The sequence below is a fragment of the Carcharodon carcharias genome (assembly GCF_017639515.1).
Source record: "Carcharodon carcharias isolate sCarCar2 chromosome 29 unlocalized genomic scaffold, sCarCar2.pri SUPER_29_unloc_6, whole genome shotgun sequence".
NCBI classification, from domain to species: domain Eukaryota; kingdom Metazoa; phylum Chordata; class Chondrichthyes; order Lamniformes; family Lamnidae; genus Carcharodon; species Carcharodon carcharias.
In genome coordinates, this window is record NW_024470679.1 from 631,708 (window position 1) to 651,707 (window position 20,000).

General features: G+C 50.2%; 1 protein-coding gene across 1 annotated transcript in view; it reads right to left on the bottom strand.

Annotated features, from left to right (window-relative positions):
• The window catches only part of LOC121274110 (NF-kappa-B inhibitor zeta-like), an 88,120-nt gene that overhangs the window by 65,698 nt on the left and 2,422 nt on the right, over positions 1-20,000 (bottom strand). The window contains exons 2-4 of the mRNA XM_041181264.1: positions 16,260-16,354; positions 14,754-14,784; positions 3,310-3,560 (exon numbers count right to left, since the gene is read on the bottom strand). Coding sequence (XP_041037198.1) covers positions 3,310-3,560; positions 14,754-14,784; positions 16,260-16,354 — 377 coding nt within the window. The remainder of the gene's footprint in view (positions 1-3,309; positions 3,561-14,753; positions 14,785-16,259; positions 16,355-20,000) is intronic.

Consider the following 20,000-nt stretch of genomic DNA (forward strand, 5'->3'; position numbering starts at 1 on the left):
ACTCCTTCCCAATCCCACTGCCTCCCAATCCCACTCCCTCCCAATCCCAGTCCTTCCCAATCCCACTCCCTCCCAATCCCACTCCCTCCCAATCCCAGTCCTTCCCAATCCCACTCCTTCCCAATTCCACTCCTTCCCAATCCCAGTCCTTCCCAATCCCGTTCCTTCCCAATCCCACACCCTCCCAATCCCACTCCCTCCGAATCCCACTCCCTCCCAATCCCAGTCCTTCCCAATCCTGTTCCTTCCCAATCCCACTCCTTCCCAATTCCACTCCTTCCCAATTCCACTCCTTCCCAATCCCACTCCCTCCCAATCCCACTCCTTCCCAATCCCACTCCTTCCCAATCCCACACCCTCCCAATCCCACTCCCTCCCAATCCCACTCCCTCCCAATCCCACTCCTTCCCAATCTCACTCCCTCCCAATCCCACCCCTTCCCAATCCCACACCCTCCCAATCCCAGTACCTCCCAATCCCACACCCTCCCAATCCCACTCCTTCCCAATCCCACTCCCTCCCAATCTCACTCCCTCCCAATCCCACTCCTTCCCAATCCCACTCCCTCCCAATCCCACTCCCTCCCAATCCCACTCCTTCCCAATCCCACTCCCTCCCAATCTCACTCCCTCCCAATCCCACTCCCTCCCAATCCCACTCCTTCCCAATCCCACTCCTTCCCAATCCCACACCCTCCCAATCCCACTCCTTCCCAATCCCACACCCTCCCAATCCCAGTCCTTCCCAATCCCACACCCTCCCAATCCCACTCCCTCCAAATCCCACTCCCTCCCAATCCCACTCCCTCCCAATCCCACTCCTTCCCAATCCCACTCCTTCCCAATCCCACTCCTTCCCAATCCCACTCCTTCCCAATCCCACTCCCTCCCAATCCCAGTCCGTCCCAATCCCACACCCTCCCAATCCCAGTCCGTCCCAATCCCACACCCTCCCAATCCCACACCCTCCCAATCCCACTCCTTCCCAATCCCACTCCTTCCCAATCCCACTCCCTCCCAATCCCACTCCCTCCCAATCCCACTCCTTCCCAATCCCACTCCTTCCCAATCCCACACCCTCCCAATCCCAGTTCTTCCCAATCCCACACCCTCCCAATCCCACTCCTTCCCAATCCCAGTCCTTCCCAATCCCACTCCTTCCCAATCCCACTCCTTCCCAATCCCACACCCTCCCAATCCCAGTTCTTCCCAATCCCAGTCCTTCCCAATCCTGTTCCTTCCCAATCCCACTCCTTCCCAATCCCACTCCTTCCCAATCCCACTCCCTCCCAATCCCACTCCCTCCCAATCCCAGTCCCTCCCAATCCCAGTCCTTCCCAATCCCACTCCCTCCCAATCCCAGTCCTTCCCAATCCCACTCCTTCCCAATCCCACACCCTCCCAATCCCACTCCTTCCCAATCCCACTCCTTCCCAATCCCAGTACCTCCCAATCCCACTCCTTCCCAATCCCACTCCCTTCCAATCCCAGTCCTTCCCAATCCCACTCCTTCCCAATCCCACCCCTTCCCAATCCCACTCCCTCCCAATCGCACTCCCTCCCAATCCCACTCCCTCCCAATCCCACTCCCTCCCAATCCCACTCCTTCCCAATCCCACTCCCTCCCAATCCCACTCCCTCCCAATCCCACTCCCTCCCAATCGCACTCCCTCCCAATCCCACTCCCTCCCAATCCCACACCCTCCCAATCCCACTCCCTCCCAATCCCACTCCCTCCCAATCCCAGTCCTTCCCAATCCCACACCCTCCCAATCCCAGTACCTCCCAATCCCACTCCTTCCCAATCCCACTCCTTCCCAATCCCAGTCCCTCCCAATCCCACTCCCTCCCAATCCCACTCCTTCCCAATCCCAGTCCCTCCCAATCCCACTCCTTCCCAATCCCACTCCCTCCCAATCCCACTCCTTCCCAATCCCAGTCCCTCCCAATCCCACACCCTCCCAATCCCACTCCTTCCCAATCCCACTCCCTCCCAATCTCACTCCCTCCCAATCCCACCCCTTCCCAATCCCACTCCCTCCCAATCTCACTCCCTCCCAATCCCACTCCCTCCCAATCCCACCCCTTCCCAATCCCACTCCTTCCCAATCTCACTCCCTCCCAATCCCACACCCTCCCAATCCCAGTACCTCCCAATCCCACTCCTTCCCAATCCCACACCTTCCCAATCCCACACCCTCCCAATCCCACACCCTCCCAATCCCACTCCCTCCAAATCCCACTCCCTCCAAATCCCACTCCCTCCAAATCCCACTCCCTCCCAATCCCACCCCTTCCCAATCCCACACCCTCCCAATCCCACTCCCTCCAAATCCCACACCCTCCCAATCCCACTCCTTCCCAATCCCACTCCTTCCCAATCCCACACCCTCCCAATCCCACTCCCTCCCAATCCCACTCCCTCCCAATCCCACTCCTTCCCAATCCCACTCCTTCCCAATCCCACACCCTCCCAATCCCACACCCTCCCAATCCCACTCCCTCCCAATCCCACTCCTTCCCAATCCCACTCCTTCCCAATCCCACACCCTCCCAATCCCACTCCCTCCCAATCCCACTCCCTCCCAATCCCACTCCTTCCCAATCCCACCCCTTCCCAATCCCACTCCTTCCCAATCCCACACCCTCCCAATCCCACTCCTTCCCAATCCCACCCCTTCCCAATCCCACTCCTTCCCAATCCCACACCCTCCCAATCCCAGTCCTTCCCAATCCCACACCCTCCCAATCCCAGTCCTTCCCAATCCCACCCCTTCCCAATCCCACCCCTTCCCAATCCCACACCCTCCCAATCCCACTCCTTCCCAATCCCACACCCTCCCAATCCCACTCCCTCCCAATCCCACTCCCTCCCAATCCCACTCCTTCCCAATCCCACACCCTCCCAATCCCAGTCCTTCCCAATCCCACACCCTCCCAATCCCAGTCCTTCCCAATCCCACCCCTTCCCAATCCCACTCCTTCCCAATCCCACACCCTCCCAATCCCACACCCTCCCAATCCCAGTCCTTCCCAATCCCACTCCCTCCCAATCCCACTCCCTCCAAATCCCACTCCCTCCCAATCCCACTCCCTCCCAATCCCACTCCCTCCCAATCCCACAATCCCAGCTCCTCCCATATACCTCACACCTATGAGTTGGTTGAGAGGGTGGAGAGAGGAAGAGGGGCAGAGAGGATATACTCTGCACTTCACCCAATGCCCCCGGTCTCTCACCAGGTGCCCTCAGTCCTTGCCCAGTAGATTTAGTAATGATGAGCAACGATTTTGGAATGATGTAGTCACTCACCACTAAGTTGGACTGATGATTGGAGTAGAGTGGTACAGGTTCACCGCTGGGGGCAGGGTATCCATATGACCGGTATGCTGCTGTAGTGTTGAAGGGAATGACGGCTTCACTAGGGGTGAATTCATTTGGTGGACCATACTGACTGGGTTCTGAGGGTATCAAGGGTTGGTGCACATCCACATGCCAAGATGGGTATCCTGTCTGGAAGACAGGACCAGGGGCTGCTCCCGAGGTGGAAAAATTAAATTCGTCTGCAAAACAAAAAGAGTTTCCATAAATACTCAGAACTCAACAGAATGTGATGTGACGGGAATGGATGTGATCTCAGTTGATGTGATGTGAGTTGATGTGAGTTGATGTGAGTTGATGTGAGTTGATGTGAATTGATGTGATGTGAGTTGATGTGAGTTGATGTGATGTGAGTTGATGTGATGTGAGTTGATGTGATGTGAGTTGATGTGATGTGAGTTGATGTGATGTGAGTTGATGTGATGTGAGCTGATGTGAGTTGATGTGATGTGAATTGATGTGAGCTGATGTGAGTTGATGTGATGTGAGTTGATGTGATGTGAGTTGATGTGACGTGAGTTGATGTGAGTTGATGTGAGTTGATGTGAGTTGATGTGATGTGAGTTGATGTGAGTTGATGTGATGTGAGTTGATGTGATGTGAGTTGATGTGATGTGAGTTGATGTGAGTTGATGTGAGCTGATGTGAGTTGATGTGATGTGAGTTGATGTGAACTGATGTGATGTGAGTTGATGTGAGTTGATGTGAGATGATGTGATGTGAGTTGATGTGATGTGAGTTGATGTGATGTGAGTTGATGTGAGTTGATGTGAGATGATGTGATGTGAGTTGATGTGATGTGAGTTGATGTGATGTGAGTTGATGTGATGTGAGTTGATGTGATGTGAGTTGATGTGATGTGAGTTGATGTGATGTGAGTTGATGTGAGTTGATGTGAGTTGATGTGATGTGAATTGATGTGAGCTGATGTGAGTTGATGTGATGTGAGTTGATGTGAATTGATGTGATGTGAGTTGATGTGAGTTGATGTGAGATGATGTGATGTGAGTTGATGTGATGTGAGTTGATGTGATGTGAGTTGATGTGAGTTGATGTGAGATGATGTGATGTGAGTTGATGTGATGTGAGTTGATGTGATGTGAGTTGATGTGAGTTGATGTGATGTGAGTTGATGTGATGTGAGTTGATGCGAGTTGATGGGAGCTGATGTGAGTTGATGTGATGTGAATTGATGTGAGCTGATGTGAGTTGATGTGATGTGAATTGATGTGATGTGAGTTGATGTGAGTTGATGTGAGTTGATGTGATGTGAGTTGATGTGAGTTGATGTGATGTGAGTTGATGTGATGTGAGCTGATGTGAGTTGATGTGATGTGAGTTGATGTGATGTGAGTTGATGTGATGTGAGTTGATGTGAGTTGATGTGAGCTGATGTGAATTGATGTGATGTGAGTTGATGTGAGCTGATGTGAGTTGATGTGATGTGAGTTGATGTGATGTGAGTTGATGTGAGTTGATGTGAGTTGATGTGATGTGAGTTGATGTGATGTGAGTTGACGTGAGTTGATGTGAGTTGATGTGAGTTGATGTGAGCTGATGTGAATTGATGTGATGTGAGTTGATGTGAGTTGATGTGAGTTGATGTGATGTGAGTTGATGTGATGTGAGCTGATGTGAATTGATGTGATGTGAGTTGATGTGAGTTGATGTGAGTTGATGTGATGTGAGTTGATGTGATGTGAGTTGATGTGATGTGAGTTGATGTGATGTGAGTTGATGTGAGTTGATGTGAGCTGATGTGAATTGATGTGATGTGAGTTGATGTGAGTTGATGTGATGTGAGTTGATGTGATGTGAGTTGATGTGATGTGAGTTGATGTGAGTTGATGTGATTTGATGTGAGCTGATGTGAATTGATGTGATGTGAGTTGATGTGAGCTGATGTGAGTTGATGTGATGTGAGTTGATGTGATGTGAGTTGATGTGATGTGAGTTGATGTGATGTGAGTTGATGTGATGTGAGTTGATGTGAGTTGATGTGAGTTGATCTGATGTGAGTTGATGTGAATTGATGTGAGTTGATGTGAGTTGGGTTGATGTTACAGACTGGAATCTAATCGAGGGTTTCAAGGTGTTTTATATATAGAATAACAGATCCACAGGAGTGAGCTACAGACTGGAATCTAAATGAGGGTTTTGGGGTGGTTTATATATAGAATAACAGATACCCGATATTGAGTTACAGACTGGAATCTAATCGAGGGGTTCGGCGGGGTTTATATATAGAAGAACAGATACCCTGGAATGAGTTACAGACTAGAATCTAATCCAGGGTTTCGGGGTGGTTTATATATAGAATAACAGATACCCAGGAGTGAGCTACAGACTGGAATCTAATCGAGGGGTTCAGGTTGGTTTATATATAGAATAACAGATACCCGGGAGGGAGTTACAGACTGGAATCTAATCGAGGGGTCCGGGGTGGTTTATATATAGAATAACAGATACCCAGGAGTGAGTTACAGACTGCAATCTAATCGAGGGTTTCAAGATGGTTTATATATAGAATAACAGATATCCGGGACTGAATTACAGACTGGAATCTAATTGAGGGGTTCAGGGTGGTTTATATGCATTATAACAGATACCCAGGAGTGAGTTACAGACTGGAATCTAATCTAGGGGTTCAGGTGGTTTATATATAGAATAACAGATACCCGGGAGTGAGTTACAGACTGGAATCTAATCGAGGTGTTTGGCTGGTTTATATATAGAATAACAGATACCCAAGGGTGAGTTACACAGTGGAATCTAATCGAGGGTTTCGGTATGGTTTATATATAGAATAACAGATACCCGGGAATGAGTTACAGACTGGAATCTAATCGAGGGGTTCAGTGTGGTTTATATATAGAATAACAGATAGCCGGGAGTGACTTACAGACTAGAATCTAATCGATGGGTTCAGGGTGGTTTATATATAAAATAACAGATACCTGGGACTGAGTTACAGACTGGAATCTAATTGAGGAGTTCAGGGTGGTTTATATGCATTATAACAGATACCCAGGAGTGAGTTACAGACTGGAATCTAATCTAGGGGTTCAGGTGGTTTATATATAGAATAACAGATACCCGGGAGTGAGTTACAGACTGGAATCTAATCGAGGTGTTTGGCTGGTTTATATATAGAATAACAGATACCCAAGGGTGAGTTACACAGTGGAATCTAATCGAGGGTTTCGGTATGGTTTATATATAGAATAACAGATACCCGGGAATGAGTTACAGACTGGAATCTAATCGAGGGGTTCAGTGTGGTTTATATATAGAATAACAGATAGCCGGGAGTGACTTACAGACTAGAATCTAATCGATGGGTTCAGGGTGGTTTATATATAAAATAACAGATACCTGGGACTGAGTTACAGACTGGAATCTAATCGAGGGGTTCGGGGTGGTTTATATATAGAATAACAGATACCCAGGAGTGAGCTACAGACTGGAATCTAATCGAGGGGTTCAAGATGGTTTATATATAGAATAACAGATACCCGGGAGTGAGTTACAGACTGGAATCTAATCGAGGGGTTCGGGGGGGTTTATATATAGAATAACAGATACCCAGGAGTGAGCTACAGACTGGAATCTAATCGAGGGGTTCAAGATGGTTTATATATAGAATAACAGATACCCGGGAGTGAGTTACAGTCTGGAATCTAATCGGGGTGTTTGGGGTGGTTTATATATAGAATAACAGATACCCGGGAGTGAGTTACAGACTGGAATCTAATCGAGGGGTTCGGGGTGGTTTATATATAGAATAACAGATACCCGGGAGTGAGTTACAGATTGGAATCTAATTGAGGGGTTCGAGGGGGTTTATATACAGAATAACAGATACCCGGCAATGAGTTACAGACTGGAATCTAATCGAGGGTTTCAGGGTGTTTTATATACAGAATAACAGACATCCGGAAATGAGTCACAGCCTGGAATCTTATCAAGTAGTTCGGCTTGTTTTATATACAGAATAACAGATACCCGGGAGTGATTTGCAGTCTGGAATCGAATTGAGGGGTTCGGGGTGGTTCATATATTGAATAACAGATACCCTTGAGTGAGTTACAGACTGGAATCTAATCGAGGGGTTCAGGTTGGTTTATATATAGAATAACAGATACCTGGGAGTGAGTTACAGACTGGAATCTAATCGAGGTGTTCGGCTGGTTTATATATAGAATAACAGATACTCAAGGGTGAGTTACAGACTGGAATCTAATCGAGGTGTTCGGCTGGTTTATATATAGAATAACAGATACCCAACGGTGAGTTACACAGTGGAATCTAATTGAGGGGTTCGGGGTGGTTTATATACAGAATAACAGATACCCGGGAGTGAGTTACAGACTGGAATCTAATCGAGGGGTTCGGGGTGGTTTATATATAGAATATCAGATAGCCGGGAGTGAGTTACAGACTGGAATCTAATCGAGGGGTTCGGGGTGGTTTATATATAGAATATCAGATAGACGGGAGTGAGTTACAGACTGGAATCTAATCGAGGGGTTCGGGGTGGTTTGTATATAGAATATCAGATAGACGGGAGTGAGTTACAGACTGGAATCTAATCGAGGGGTTCGGGGTGGTTTATATATAGAATATCAGATAGACGGGAGTGAGTTACAGACTGGAATCTAATCGAGGGGTTCGGGGTGGTTTATATATAGAATATCAGATAGACGGGAGTGAGTTACAGACTGGACCTGCTGGGACAAGTTGGGCCTGCATGTGTCTGCTGGTCTGCCTTGATCTGCTGGGACTGGGTGGGTCTGCTTGGCTCTGATGGGTACGGGGATGTATACAGTCAGTGAGGGGAGACTTTGGCATGAGTGAGACAGAGACCGAGTGATTATATTTGTGAATTGGTTTTGAAGTTGGAACCTGGTGCATAGTGGGAAAGAGGTGCTTTAGGTAAGGTTTACTGCAGGAAGTAGAGTGTGCTGAGTGGGGAGTTCAGTGAAGGGTGGGGAGGAGGTGCTTTTTTATTATTCTACTCTTTTTTAGCCTCCAGGATTTGATTTCCTCCTTGGTGCGGCTGAAGAAGCAGTGACTGGTATTATTGGTTTTATCAGTATTATAAATACTTTAAGTGTTTTATCAGTAACGCCGAAACCTATTGAGAGGTGAAGGCTTTATTCATTAGAATTAATTAATTAGCAATTATCAATTCATTAGCAGAGATGGCAGGGCAAGTGATGTGCTGTGATTGTAGGATGTGGGAGCTTCTGGATGCCGGTGTGATCCTGAGAAACACATCGGCAGTAAATATTTGTGGCTGCAGGAACTGGTTATTGAGCTGGAGGCTGAGCTGCAGACACTGTGGCACATCAGGGAGGGGGAAAGTTACCTGGACACTTTATTCCAGGAGGTGGTCTTAGGATGGAGCCTTCTGACTTAGTCAGTGGTCAGGGAGAGGAGGGTGTGACTGTGAGTGAGGCAGGTAAGGGGACCCAGAGGGCAGGAGTACAGGAGCCTCGGCCCTTGCAATTGTCCAACAGGTTTGAGGTTCTCTCAGCTTGTTTGGGTGAGAGTGGGGGCTGCAGGGTGGATGATCTGACTGACCACGGCCCCGTGATACAGGAAGCCATTCAAGCGGGGGGAGTTACACGGAATGCAGTGGTAGTAGGGACAGTATAGTCAGAGGAACTGACACCATTGTCTGCAACAAAGATTGTGAGGCGAGAGGGCTGTGCTGCCTGCCCAATACCAGGGTTTGGGGCACCTGCCTGGAACTGGGGAGAAACTTGTAGCGGGTGGGGGGAGGACCCAGTCATCGTGGCCTATTTTGGTACCGATGGCACAATCAGGGCTAAGAAGGAGGTTCTGGACAGTCAATACGAGGAGCTCGGCACCAAATTAAGGAGCAGAACCTCAAAGGTCATCATCTCTGGATTATTACCTGAGCCACGTGCAAATTGACACAGGACAAATTAGATTGGGGAGCTGTATGTGTGGCTCAAAGACTGGTCTGGGAGAAGTGGCAATAAAATTGGCTGAAAAATAGGAAGCAGAGAGTAATGGTCGACGGGGATTGTTCGGGCTGGAGGGAGTTTTGTAGTGGAGTTCCCCAGGGGTCAGTATTGGGACCCTTGCTGTTCCTGATATATATGAATGATCTGGCCCTGGGCGTGCAGGGGACAATTTCAAAGTTTGCGGATGATGTGAAGCTTGGGAGAGTTGTGAACTGTGAGGAGGACAGTGTGGAACTTCAATAGGACACAGACAAGTTGGTGGAGAGGGCAGATAGGTGGCTGATGGAGTTCAATGTGGGGAAGTGTGAGCTGATGCATTTTGGCAGGAAGAACATGGACGGACAATACAAAATAAGGGGTGAAATTTTGAAGGGGTTGCAGGAGCAGAAAGAGCTGGGGGTAAATGTGCTTAGATCATTGAAGGTGGCAGGACAGGTGGAGAGAGCAGTTAATAAAGTATATAGTATACTGGGCTTTATTAATAGGGGCACAGAGTACAAGAGCAGGGAGGTTATGCTGAATTTATATAAGACACTCATCAGACCTCAGCTGGAGTATTGTGTACAGTTCTGTGTGCCACATTATAGGAAGGATGTGAACACATTGGAGAGAGCACAGAAGAGGTTTACAAGAATGGTCCCAGGGATGAGAAACTTCAGCTATGAGGATAGATTGGAGAGGTTGGGACTGTTCTCCTTGGAGAGAAGGAGGCTGAGAGGAGACTTGATAGAGATGCTCAAAATCATGAGGGGGCTGGACAGAGTAGATAGGGAGAAGCTGTTCTCACTCGTAAACAGATTGAGAATGAGAGAGCACAGACTTAAAGTGATTTGCAAAAGGAGCAAATGCGAGGTGAGAAACTTTTTCACACAGCGAGTGGTTGGGGTCTGGAATACACGGCCTGGAAGTGTGGAGGAGGCAGGTTCCATCGAGGCATTCGAGAGGGCAGTGGATGATTATTTGTATAGAAACAACGTGCAGGGGTACAGGGAAAAGGCAGGGCAATGGCACTAGGTCATAATACTCATTTGGAGAGCCGGTGCAGACACAACGGGCCTGTGAAGTAGGTTCCGGTTCATGGCACTGGTACCAGTACTGGGGAAAGTGGGCTCTGTACTGCTGGGACAGTCTACACCTGAACCCTGCTGGGACTGCTGTTCTAGCGAGCCACATAACTAGGGAAGTAGAGAGGGTTTTAAACTAAGTAGAGGGGACAGGGGGACAAACTTAGGAAGATGTGGTAAATCAAAGAGCAGAGATAAGACAAAAGAAAAAGGTATTATTCCGGGCAATGAAAAACAGACCATGACAGGAAGGGATAGAGAGTACAGATCTAACAGTAAATCAACGGAACAGACTAGAGGTTATCAAAGGAATAAAAGGATACAACTGAAGGTTCTAGATCTGAATGCATGAAACTTTCATAACAAAAGAAATGAACTGATAGCGCAGATGGAAATAAGTAAGCACAGTTTGATAGCCATTACAGAGACTTGGCTGCAGGAGGACATGGATTGGGACCTGGATATTGAAGGGTACAGGATATTTCGGTAGGACAGGAGACGAGGAAAAGGTGGAGGGGTAGCTCTGTTAACTAATGCTGGTATTAGCACGATAGAGAGGGTGACCTAAGTTCAGGAAACAGGATGTGGAAACGTTTTTGGTAGAGATGAGAAATGGTAAAGGCAAGAAATCAATTGTGGGAGTTGTGTACAGGCCCTCTAACAGTAACCACGTGGTAGGGTGGAACATATAGGAAGAAATAAAGGGAGCTTGTCAGAAAGGCACAGCGATAATAATGGGAGATTTTAATCTACACATGGATTGCAAAAGTCGGATGGGCAAAGGTAGCCTAGTTGAGGAGTTCATAGAATGTTTCTGGGATAGTTCCTTAGAACAACAAGTTCTGGAGCCAACCAGAGAGCAGGTTATACTAATCCTGGTATTGTGCAACGAGATGGGATTAATTAATGATCTCATAGTGAAGGCACCCCTAGGTGGCAGCAACCATAATCTGATTGAATTTTACATTTAGTTTGAGGGAGAGAGGAGTGGGTCTGAGACTATGTTTTTAAACTTAAATAAGGGCAATTATGAGGGCATGAAAGCTGAGCTGGCTAAAGTGAATTGGCAAATCAGGTTAAGGGTAGAGATGCAGTGGCTAATGTTTAAGGGGATATTTCAGAATGCACAGGATAGATACATTCCAACGAGTAAGAAAGAGTCCAAGGGACGGACACACCACCCGTGGTTAACTAGAAAGGTTAAAGATAGTACCAAACTTAAAGAAAAGGTACTTAATTGTGTAAAGACAAGTGGAAAGCCAGAAGATTGGACATAATATAAGGAACAGCAAAGGGTGACTGAAAGACTAACCAGGAGGGATAAACTAAAGTACAAGAGAAAGCTAGGCAGAAATATAAAAGCAGTTAGTAAGAGTTTCTATAAATATTTTAAAAAGAAAAGAGTTAACCAAGTGAGCGCTGGTCCTATAGAAAGTGAGTCTGGAGAGTTGATAATGGAAAACAACGAGATGGCAGATGAATTGAACAGGTATTTTGCATCAGTTTTCACTATAAAGCATAGGAGTGTTATCCCAGAAGCAGCTATAAACTGGGAAGTGGAAGGGACAGAGAAACTCAGGAAAATTACTGTCACCAGAGAAGCGGTACTGAGTAAATTGTTGGAGCTGCGGCCTGACAATGCCGGGATCCTGATGGACTTCACCCAAGGGACTTGAAAGAAGTGGCTGGTGAGATAGTTGATGCACTGGTTTCAATTTTCCAAAACTGCCTGGAGTTGGGGAAGGCCCCATTAGATTAGAAGATAGTAAACGTAACTCAATTATTCAAAAAGGGGGGGAAACAGAACATGGGAAACTACAGGCCGGTTCACTTAAAATCTGTCATAGGGCAAATGTTAGTTGCTGGTTATTAAAGATGTTATAGCAGGGCACTTAGAAAAATCCAAGGCAATCAGGCAGAGTCAACATGGTTCTGTGAAAGGGAAATCGTGTTTAACCAATTTATTGGAGTTCTTTGAAGGAGTCACATGCACTGTGGATAAAGGGGAACCGGTGGATGTGCTGTATGTAGATTTCCAGAAGGCATTTGATAAGGTGCCCACATCAAAGGATATTGCAGAAAATAAAAGCTCATTGTGTAGGGGGTAACATAGTGGCCTGGGTAGATGATTGGCTGGTGAACAGGAAGCAGGGAGTTGGCATAAATGGGTCTTTATCTGATTGGCAGAGGGTAACGAGTGGTGAGCCACAGGGGTCAGAGCTGGGACCTCAACTGTTTACAATTTATATAAGTTATTTGGAATGAAGAGACTGAAGGGATGGTGGCTAAATTTGCTGATGACACAAAGATAGGTAGGAAAGTAAATTGTGAAGAGGACATAGGGAGGCTACAAACAGATACAGGTGGGATAAGCGAGTGGGCAAGGATCTGGGAAATGGAGTATAATGTGGGAAAAGGTGAAATTGTTCATTTTGGCAGGAAGAATTAAAGAGAAGCTTATTATCTAAATGGCGAGAGATTGCAGAGCTCTGAGACTCAGAGGGATCTGGGTGTCCTAGTGCATGAATCACAAAAGGCTCGTGTGCAGGTACAGCAGATAATTCGGGAAGCGGATAGAATGTTATCATTTACTGTGAGGGGCATTGTATACAGAAGTTATGCTTTAGTTGTACAGGGCACTAGTGAGACCACATCTGGAGCATTGCGTACAGTATTGGTCTCCTTATTTAAGGAAGGGTGTAAATACATTGGAAGCCGTTTAGAGAAGGTTTACCAGACTAATTCCTGAAATGGGCGGGGTTGTCTTATGAGGGAAGGTTGGTCAGACTGGGCTTGTATCCACTGGAGTTTAGAAGAGTAAGAGGCAACTTGATTGAAACATATAAGAGCCTGAGGGGGCCTCGACAGGGTGGGTGTGGAGAGAGTGTTTCCTCTTGTGGGAGCATCTAGAACCAGGGGGTCACTGTTTAAAAATAAGGGTCACCCATTTCAAATGGAGTTCAGGTGAAGTTTTTTCTCTCAGAGGGTAGTGAGTGTTTGGAACTGTCTCCCTGAAAAGGCAGGAAACAGAGTCTTTGAATATTTTTAAGGCCGAGGTGGGTAGATTCTTGGTAAGCAAGGGGGGTGAAAGGTTATCGGGGGGTGGGCGGGATGCAGGTTAAAGGTTACTATCAGATCAGCCATGATCTTATTAAATGGCCGAGGGGCTGAATGGCCTCCTCCTGCTCCTTGTTCATTCGTATGTTTGTATGTTGGTCTGCTGGGAGTGGGTGGGTCTGCTGGGAGTGGGTGTGTCTGCTGGGAGTGGGTGGGTCTGCTGGGAGTGGGTGGGTCTGCTGGGATGGGGTGGGTCTGCTGGGAGTGGGTGTGTCTGCTGGGAGTGGGTGGGTCTGCTGGGAGTGGATGGGTCTGCTGGGAGTGGGTGGGTCTGCTGGGAGTGTGTGGGTCTGCTGGGAGTGGATGGGTCTGCTGGGATGGGGTGGGTCTGCTGGGATGGGGTGGGTCTGCTGGGAGTGTGTGGGTCTGCTGGGATGGGGTGGGTCTGCTGGGAGTGGATGGGTCTGCTGGGAGTGGGTGGGTCTGCTGGGATGGGGTGGGTCTGCTGGGATGGGGTGGGTCTGCTGGGAGTGGGTGGGTCTGCTGGGATGGGGTGGGTCTGCTGGGAGTGGGTGGGTCTGCTGGGAGTGGATGGGTCTGCTGGGATGGGGTGGGTCTGCTGGGAGTGTGTGGGTCTGCTGGGAGTGGGTGTGTCTGCTGGGAGTGGGTGGGTCTGCTGGGAGTGGGTGGGTCTGCTGGGATGGGGTGGGTCTGCTGGGAGTGGGTGGGTCTGCTGGGAGTGGGTGGGTCTGCTGGGAGTGGGTGGGTCTGCTGGGAGTGGGTGGGTCTGCTGGGAGTGGATGGGTCTGCTGGGATGGGGTGGGTCTGCTGGGAGTGGGTGGGTCTGCTGGGAGTGGGTGTGTCTGCTGGGATGGGGTGTGTCTACTGGGAGTGGATGGGTCTGCTGGGAGTGGGTGGGTCTGCTGGGAGTGGATGGGTCTGCTGGGATGGGGTGGGTCTGCTGGGAGTGGGTGGGTCTGCTGGGATGGGGTGGGTCTGCTGGGAGTGGGTGGGTCTGCTGGGAGTGGGTGTGTCTGCTGGGATGGGGTGGGTCTGTTGGGAGTGGGTGGGTCTGCTGGGAGTGGATGGGTCTGCTGGGAGTGGGTGTGTCTGCTGGGATGGGGTGGGTCTACTGGGAGTGGGTGGGTCTGCTGGGATGGGGTGGGTCTGCTGGGATGGGGTGGGTCTGCTGGGATGGGGTGGGTCTACTGAGACTGGCTGGGTCTGTTAGGAGTGGGTGGGTCTGAGTAACACTCACCTGTCTGCAGCGATGGGACTTTGGGAGTGACCTGAAATGGAAATGGAGGTTTTTATGTGTTGGCAGAGAAAGTCCCTCAGCCTGCCCTTCCCAACTCAAATCCTTCCCTCCAGCTCGAACCTACAGCCCTCCATTCGAGGCAAATTCCACAAACTAAATCTCAAACTTAGTTTCTTCAACTAGAACTCCTCAATCTACCTCATTTTCTCCTTGAATTTCCAAACTGGACCTGGTTCCCTATCAATCCCAATGGACCCAAACCCTTTCCTACTCACTCCCACCGTACACAATCACAATGGACCCAAACTCCTTCCCATTCACTCCCACTGTACACAATCCCAATGGACCCAAACTCCTTCCTGTTCACTCCCACTGTACACAATCCCAATGGACCCAAACCCCTTCCCGTTCACTCCCACTGTACACAATCCCAATGGACACAAACCCCTTCCCGTTCACTCCCACCGTACACAATCCCAATTGACCCAAACCCTTTCCTACTCACTCCCACTGTACACAATACCAATGGACCCAAACCCATTCCCATTCACTCCCACTGTACACAATCCCAATGGACCCAAACCCATTCCCATTCACTCCCACTGTACACAATCCCAATGGACCCAAACCCCTTCCTGTTCACTCCCACTGTACACAATCCCAATGGACACAAACCCCTTCCCGTTCACTCCCACCGTACACAATCCCAATTGACCCAAACCCTTTCCTACTCACTCCCACTGTACACAATCCCAATGGACCCAAACCCTTTCCCGTTCACTCCCACTGTACACAATACCAATGGACCCAAACCCATTCCCATTCACTCCCACTGTACACAATCCCAATGGACCCAAACCCATTCCCATTCACTCCCACTGTACACAATCCCAATGGACCCAAACCCCTTCCCATTCACTCTCACTGTACACAATCCCAATGGACCCAAACCCCTTCCCGTTCACTCCTACCGTACACAATCCCAATGGACCCAAACCCCTCCCCCTTCACTCCCACCATACACAATCCCAATGGACCCAAACCCCTTCCCATTCACTCCCACTGTACACAATCCCAATGGACCCAAACCCCTTCCCGTTCACTCCCACCGTACACAATCCCAATGGACCCAAACCCCTTCCGTTCACTCCCACTGTACATAATCCCAATGGACCCAAACCCCTTCCCATTCACTCCCAATGTACACAATCCCAATGGACCCAAACCCCTTCCTGTTCACTCCCACTGTACACAATCCCAATGGACCCAAACCCCTTCCCGTTCACTCCCACTGTACATAATCCCAATGGACCCAAACCCCTTCCCATTCACTCCCACTGTACACAATCCCAATGGACCCAAACGCCTTCCCGTTCACTCCCACTGTACAAATCCCAATGGACCCAAACCCCTTCCCTTTCACTCCCACCATACACAATCCCAGTGGAGCAATCCTACATCTCTTCCTATTGAATAGCCTCAGCAGTTTGTAGATCCCGCACTGACCGGTTGACCTGTGCTGCCTCCACATCTCCTCTTCTCCTCCAGTAACTCTCTAACCGTGGGGAGAACGTTTTGTTGATGTGACTTTTCTTTTGTAGCTGTGAAAAGATATCGACAAGTAAAATAGGAGCAAGAAAGGGTCAAAACCTTTAATCCCTTACCCTAACGCTAATACAGCGGTGAAGAAGGTACAACGTATAAAAAAGCAGTAAACTGCGTTCAAAACCATTGACCCCTGACCCTAATGCTAACATTGACAGCAATCCCAACAATGATATCCCAAATGCTCAATGTCACCACAGCCCAAATTTACCCGGATCTGAACTAAAAACCCTGACCCTGAAAACATGGTGAGCCCTGACCCTGAAAACACCGTGAATCCCGATCCTAACCCTGAAAACACCTTCAACCCTGACCCTGAAAACACCGTGAACTCTGACCCTGAAAACACCATGAAGCCTGACCCTAACCCTGAAAACATGGTGAACCCTGACCCTGAAAACACGGTGAACCTTGACCCTGAAAACACGGTGAACCCTAACCCTGAAAACACAGTGAACCCTGACCCTAACCCTGAAAACACGGTGAACCCTGAACCTGAAAACACCGTGAACCCTGACGCTAACCCTGAAAACACGGTGAACCCTGACCCTAACCCTGAAAACACCTTCAACCCTGACCCTGAAAACCCCATGAACCCTGACCCTAACCGTGAAAACATGGTGAACCCTGACCTTAACCCTGAAAACACTATTAAACCTGACCCTGAAAACACAGTGAACCCTGACCCCAACCCTGAAAGCACCATGAACCCTGACCTTAAACCTGAAAACCCCATGAACCCTGACCCTGAAAACACCATGAACCCTGGCCCTAACCCTGGCAGACCCTGATGCTTAGACTCACCACAATCCTAACCCCTGACCTGAAGCCTAAGCCCTGACCCCCGACCCGAAGGCTAAGCCCTGACCGGAAGCCTAAGCCCTGACCCCCGACCCGAAGGCTAAGCGCCGACCGGAAGCCTAAGCCCTGACCCCCGAGCCGAAGGCTAAGCGCCGACCGGAAGCCTAAGCCCTGACCCCCGACCCGAAGGCTAAGCGCTGACCGGAAGCCAGCAGCACTGACCTCAGGCAGCCTCGCTGCGGGGTGATGAAACCCTGCGGTGGGGGTTGGCGATGGGTGGGGGTTGTGGTTGTGGTTGGGTGGGGAGGGGTAGGGGGGGGTCTGCTCGGTGTGGGTGAGATTATACCTCGGTGCACAGCTGAGGCCTGCGAGCACCTCGATGTGCGTTTGTGTCTGTGGGGATGGGGGTTTGGGGAAGGAGGCTGCAGGGAGCAGAGAGAGAGAGAGAGAGAGAGAGAGAGAGAGAGAGAGCTGCAGTCGGCTGACAGGAAACTACCCGCCCGAGTTTCCTTTTCCTCTTTCCTTTACGACAAACGGAATAAAGTGATTGTGAGAAAAACGCCTCCTATACTTGGTGCCGGCACATACCTGCCCTGACATCACAGAATGTGTGTGTGTAGCCCCCTGACTGACGCTCCAGTCTCCATCCGCACCGCACGATATCGGCTTCCGCTGCATCGACAAAGGGCAGCTTCTTCTTTCGATGCTCTTAAAGGGACAGCTTCCCCGCCTGGTATTCTCACAGGGGCCACTTCCTCACTACCTCCCCTCTGACCACCCCCACCCCCCCCCCTCCAACCCCCCAACCACCACCCCCTCGTCACCCCACCTCCCCCCCACCACCCCACCCCCCACCCCGACTCGGCACGGCCCAAAGCGTTTCACAGCCAATGAGACTCCGGCGTTTTGGAAGGCACGGTCACCGTTGTAACGCGGGAAACTCAGCAGAAGATCTGCACACAGCAAGATCCCACAAACCTCGATGTGATCATGACCCAGACCATCGGCTATTAGTCATGTAGGTTGAGGGATAAAGATTGGCCCCAGGGGACACTGGAGAGATTTCCCCCCCACCCGCCCCCCCGCCACCCCCACAACTCTTCTCCCAGATAGGGCCGTGGGATCATTCACACCCGCCCGAGAGGGCAGACAGGGGCCTCGATTTAATGTCTCATCTGAAAGACTGTGCGGCACTCCCTCAGTACTGACCCTCCGACAGTGCGGCACTCCCTCAGTACTGACCCTCTGACAGTGCAGCACTCCCTCAGTACTGACCCTCTGACAGTGCGGCACTCCCTCAGTACTGACCCTCTGACAGTGCAGCGCTCCCTCAGTACTGACCCTCTGACAGTGCGGCACTCCCTCAGTACTGACCCTCTGACAGTGCAGCACTCCCTCAGTACTGACCCTCTGACAGTGCGGCACTCCCTCAGTACTGACCCTCTGACAGTGCAGCACTCCCTCAGTACTGACCCTCCGACAGTGCTGCACTCCCTCAGCACTGACCCTCTGACAGTGCAGCACTCCCTCAGTACTGACCCTCTGACAGTGCGGCACTCCCTCAGTACTGACCCTCCAACAGTGCAGCACTCCCTCAGTACTGACCCTCTGACAGTGCAGCACTCCCTCAGTACCGACCCTCTGACAGTGCAGCGCTCCCTCAGTACTGACCCTCTGACAGTGCAGCACTCCCTCAGTACTGACCCTCTGACAGTGCAGCACTCCCTCAGTACTGACCCTCCGACAGTGCGGCACTCCCTCAGTACTGACCCTCCGACAGTGCAGCACTCCCTCAGTACCGACCCTCTGACAGTGCAGCGCTCCCTCAGTACTGACCCTCTGACAGTGCAGCACTCCCTCAGTACTGACCCTCCGACAGTGCAGCACTCCCTCAGTACTGACCCTCTGACAGTGCGGCACTCCCTCAGTACTGACCCTCCGACAGTGCGGCACTCCCTCAGCACTGACCCTCCGACAGTGCGGCACTCCCTCAGTACTGCCGCTCTGACAGTGCTGCACTCCCTCAATACTGACCCTCTGACAGTGCAGCACTCCCTCAATACTGACCCTCCGACAGTGCAGCACTCCCTCAGTACTGACCCTCTGACAGTGCAGCACTCCCTCAGCACTGACCCTCTAACAGTGCAGCACTCCCTCAGTACTGACCCTCTGACAGTGCGGCGCTCCCTCAGTACTGACCCTCCGACAGTGCAGCACTCCCTCAGTACTGACCCTCTGACAGTGCAGCGCTCCCTCAGTACTGACCCTCCGACAGTGCAGCACTCCCTCAGTACTGACCCTCTGACAGTGTGGTCTTTCACCCCGCCGGTGTCCTGAGGCCAATCTTTATCCCTCACCCAGCATCACCAAAAGCAGGTGACCTGAGTCATTATCTAGTTGCTGTTGGTGGATCTCGCTGTGGGCAAATTAGCTCGTGCATTTCCCACGTTACAACGGTGACCTCGCTTCGAAAGCTCTCCGGTGGCTGTGAAGTTTTTGGACGCCCTGTCGCGGTTAAAAGCCTCCTCAGATTGGGGGTTGCGTTCCGCAGCGGACTGAAAACCTCATTAACGCCCGGGTGTGATGAACTTCAGTTTCCTCTGTTCTCCATTATCCACACAGCCGTGACTGCTTGGAGCACTTCCTCAGGGTGATGTCAGCCCCTGTGATTGACGCTGACTGGCCTTGAGCCAGGGTGACACAGAGAGTGGAATCCCCAATGCCTGGGGTTTCCCACTGAGGGGAACGCAGGCAATGAACCGAGATGGTCAGGGAACCCCTGTCATCACTGGCTTAACTGTAAATGAATTAGCTCATGTTTTATAGACTCCGCAGGTAGTG